The sequence below is a fragment of the Sinocyclocheilus anshuiensis genome, unplaced genomic scaffold (assembly GCF_001515605.1).
Source record: "Sinocyclocheilus anshuiensis isolate Anshui unplaced genomic scaffold, SAMN03320099.WGS_v1.1 scaffold491, whole genome shotgun sequence".
In the NCBI taxonomy this organism is placed as follows: Eukaryota; Metazoa; Chordata; class Actinopteri; order Cypriniformes; family Cyprinidae; genus Sinocyclocheilus; species Sinocyclocheilus anshuiensis.
In genome coordinates this window covers 232,635-236,883 of record NW_015551041.1, presented here as the reverse complement: position 1 = coordinate 236,883, position 4,249 = coordinate 232,635, and the positions used below count along the sequence as shown (strand labels likewise).

At 43.1% G+C, this 4,249-nt stretch overlaps 1 protein-coding gene and 1 long non-coding RNA gene across 2 annotated transcripts in view; one reads left to right on the top strand and one right to left on the bottom strand.

Annotated features, from left to right (window-relative positions):
- LOC107661446 (serine/threonine-protein kinase pim-3-like) lies at positions 1-3,897 on the bottom strand. Its single transcript, XM_016451030.1, has 6 exons — positions 3,290-3,897; positions 2,920-3,029; positions 2,776-2,826; positions 2,332-2,695; positions 995-1,171; positions 1-733 (listed from the first exon to the last, which is right to left on the bottom strand). Exons 1-6 carry the CDS (start codon positions 3,375-3,377, stop codon positions 564-566), a joined length of 960 nt encoding a protein of 319 aa, XP_016306516.1. The 5' UTR covers positions 3,378-3,897; the 3' UTR covers positions 1-563.
- Positions 1,178-4,249, top strand: part of LOC107661447 (uncharacterized) — a 4,842-nt gene continuing 1,770 nt past the window's right edge. The window contains exon 1 of the long non-coding RNA XR_001631109.1: positions 1,178-1,801. This is a non-coding gene — a long non-coding RNA (uncharacterized LOC107661447). The remainder of the gene's footprint in view (positions 1,802-4,249) is intronic.

Here is a 4,249-nt window from a genome sequence, read left to right as displayed (position 1 = left end):
AGTCTCTGCTAAGCAAAGTCTAAAAAGTGATGTCAACAGAGATGAAGTAGTGGAAGACATTCAGAAAACAACAACAGAAGGGAAAACCACTGAAATAGTGAATATGAATGGCAGAGCAGCAGAGATACTGTTAAGAGAGTACCAAGTGTGTACTTCAAGCATTCGACCACTAGAGGGCAAGGGAGACCCACCACATAACTAGATACAGTCTTTGAAGGTTCCCATGAATCCAGGGGAGTTCCCCTCAAATCCATGAAAATCCACCTGGTGTCTGTCGTGACTTGAATCCCATAAAAGCAGCTTTCCAAAAAAAGGCACCGAAAACTAAAAAGATAGTCTAAAAGGAAAATAATGTCCAAGCTCTATAAGAGCAACCAGTAAGATCAAAGGATCACTAGCATTGCTGCTCACGCAATCCCTACGGATAACAACTCACCCTTAGCAAGAAAAACAACAACAAAAAAAGACATTTATGCAACATAAACCGAAGTCCTGTTAACCAACAGACTGGGAACAAGAGCAAAAAGGTCTCAGAGTCCATTCACTCGCCGTCCCCGCATCCGTCAAAGGCTTTCTTTGCCCGATTCTGTGCTGATGGCGTGAAGTGTGATGTCGCTGCTTTCTGCTTTCAGGCTTTCCTCCATGCGCATCCACTGATGCTCGAAGATCTGCTCCAAAGTGGGCCGGTCGGAGGGTCTCAAGCAGAGGCACCATTTGATGAGCTGCTGACACACTTGATAAACGGAAAGAAAAAAGACAGAAAGGTTAAACTTATCATCCACAAAAGGGTTTAAAAATGAAAGTCTGGACTGTTTACATTAACCAATTTCACTTTTTGCAAGGCAAAAGTAAATGTTAACAAAAATATAAATTAGAAATAAATATATTGTTTAATGGCATTTTTTCCCTTCCTTTTATGATATGGCATGGCGAGCCAAAATATTATGGGTCAATTTTGGCCCCTGGTTTGGGGTATCTCTGGTTCAGAACATACCTGGAGAGACTCTTCTCCTGAAAAAGAGCCGTCCTCTCAGAATCTCCTCATCATGCTCAAACGGGATGTCGCCGCACACCATGTCGTACAGTAGGACGCCAAGGGACCAAATGGTTGCCGAGCGTCCGTGGTATCGGTGGTAACGTATCCACTCGGGAGGACTGTACACTCGCGTGCCTACAAAATAAAACATTTGGTTTTCAATCCAGTGAGAATTAACCTTTGAGACTTGCAAAACATCTATTTGCGAGCCAAGAGCATGAAGATTGCACTTTTTTTTGGTCCTGAAACCTACTCTGTGATTTTTATTTCTGGCACGACACAACACTCGTTTCATAATCGCCATGTTTTGGCGTAAAAAGCGCCGATTTTGATTACACTGCAGCATTGTATAATGAGCCGCTCCAGTCTGCTGACTCTAGCAAGGGGGGCACCAGCGGTCTGGCATTCGCACAAACTCTCCTCCCTCCTTCAGCCTCACTGTGAGCCGGAGAACGGCTCGATCCAAAAATACAAGCAAGCTGAAACAGGAGGGCGATCTAAAAGGGAGACTTTCAGGTACAAACAGTCACAAGCTATGGCAACTCCACATGCTTCCAGCATGAGTCACTTCCCCAAACAAAAGCCCCTTCACTAGGGGTGGTGTGACAGGCCCCCAAAGGCTAGGAGTCGCCTGGATACCAAACAAAAACAGGGATCAGTGATGGGATCACGTGGTGCCGCAACTCAGGTTTCACAACAAACAGATGCTACGCAGTAACAGCTGATCCTTTCCACTAACTTATCTCTCAGATTCGATGGGATAAGGTAACATTAAATGAGTTTAAAAATGCAATTCTTCAAACATAAAAACAAATGTACAGGTATGAAGTTTATAAGGCAACCTGTGAGGATTGGATCCTACTGAAAAAAAAACATCTTTATATATAGAAATTGTTGTGAACAAGGTGAAAAATGTTGTTTTTCCAGTTAAAATGTAAAAAAAAAAAAAAAAAAACTGTTTGCTGGTCTAAGATAGTCTTAACAGGTTAAAGACGGTCTTTTAGCCTTGCGAAGAAAGTTTCCAGCTGATTTTCCTAAAACAAGTGCCTAAAACCTTTTGAAACCAAGCCAGACCAGATAAAACCATCAAAGCTGTTTTTCAGCAGAGGTGAGACACTCGATTCAGACACTTAATTTTCTTTAACTCTAGGGCTAATTATTGAGTGTAATTATTTTTTTTCCAAGTCAGGATCTGACACTTTCCATACAAATTCTTTTTTTAAAAGAATTCTCGTTTTACTAGAAGCGGCAGGTGCGCCAATGCAGAGCAGGATGGGTAAGAGTCAAGGACGCACCATCAAAGTCTGTGTAGACGGTGTCCTTGAGGATGGCCCCGGAGCCGAAGTCAATGAGCTTGAGATCTCCTGTGCGTAAATCCACCAGGAGGTTCTCGTCTTTGATATCCCGATGAACCACCCCGCAGCTGTAGCAGTGCCGCACCGCCTCCAAAACCAGTCTGAAGAAGCGCCTGGCGGTGTCCTCGTCCAGCGCGCCTTTCTCCGTGATGAAGTCAAATAAATCCTTCACCATCTCCGGCCGCTCCATTATAATCAACCAGCCGTCGGCTCTCTCATACCAATCGATGAGTTTAATGACCCCCTGAAACGTACTCCCGACTTTCTTCAACAAAACGATCTCGAGTGGAACCAGCGAGCCGTTCTGGAATATAAACACGCGTTTTAGAAACAACCTAGCGTTGATAAGAAAAATAACACATAAATAAAGGCTTGTTTACTTACAATGGTACCCCATTCGGTCACCCTCTCCTTAGAGACGTGTTTTATCGCAACCTAGAGACAAAAAGAGAAAAACGCGCATATGAATGTGTGACTGCGGCGCCAAACGCGGCCATGTGCTGCCACCAAAACAAAGCCAGCGCTTACCGGCAACGCGTCTGAGAGCCGAGAACCGGCGTACACCGTCCCAAACCCGCCGCTTCCTAGCACCGAGCCCACTTCATAAACCTTGTCAAACGGCTCCCTTTCGGTCTTGGCTGTAAAACGAAGGAGAAAAAGCAGTATGAGTTAGTGTGTTGGTATAAAAACGCGATTTAAACCGAATGTGTACAATGCACGGTTGGAAACAAAATGGCTCCATACGCAGGTCACGGACAGGCGCGTGCCGATTAAGCGGCTGGATACATCGCGTGTGGAAAATTAGGAGTAAGTTAAATAACGGAGGAAGGACACGCAATTAAATGCGAAGTGAAAAATGTATATCGTTATTATGATATTGAAGAACGACGTCTGTTACCTGCTTGAAGTTGAATTTTCACCGGCAAGTGGTCGATGTTGGTCGTGTTGCAAATATGAGAAAAAGATCCAAACTTGGACAGTAACATGTTTTGTCGCCTTCTCAAAACGATTCTCAGTCCTTGCGATGCGTAACTGTGCTTCGAACCGGAAAACACCGGCACTCCGTCCTTCACCGAGAACAGCGGATTCTCTTCAAAAATGTATTTAGGAGTGGGACTCCGCGCGAAAATCCCACGAACGATCGCAAAACGATTTCGACTCCTCGTCTACAAAGGTGTCAAACTCCGGTAATTATTCACAAATGTCCCCGCGCACCCATAGTGAGAGAGAACTGCACACGTTCGCGCTTTTGGGTCTGCTCGGTTGATGTGTCTGCGTGAGAGAGAGCGGTGAGAGACCGTATTAACTCTTAATTCTCGTGTTTGGGCGCTGGACGCGTTGCACAGATCCCTCCGCGACGGATAGACGCACTACTATCAAATTAAAAACAAACGCACTTCTCAAAATTCTTTAGCGTTTCAAGAAGAAAGAAATACTGCGTGATAAAACGTAGAATTACACTGTAAATGTATAAGCATTCATCAGTAGTGATAAATAGTGGTTTGGTGAATAGTGCGACTTGCGAGACGCCCATGGATACCTCCTCTGAGAGATTTGCGCTTTGGCTATATAACAAGACCAACCACGTTGCACAGTTTATATAATTGCGCTGTGACTAATTGGAGTAATATTGCTGGGTTGTGCCTGTCTAATAATAGTAATAATAATAATAATAACTATAATAATAATAATGCGGTTTTAGCAACGACAACAATTAGTAATTATAACAATAATAAATATCAATAAAGTTTATTATTGTTATTATTGTTGTTGTTGAAGGAATATGTAATTGCTAGACTGCGCCTGAAAAAAATAAATGTATAATTTTATAAAAAAAAAAAAAAAAAAAAAAAAAAAA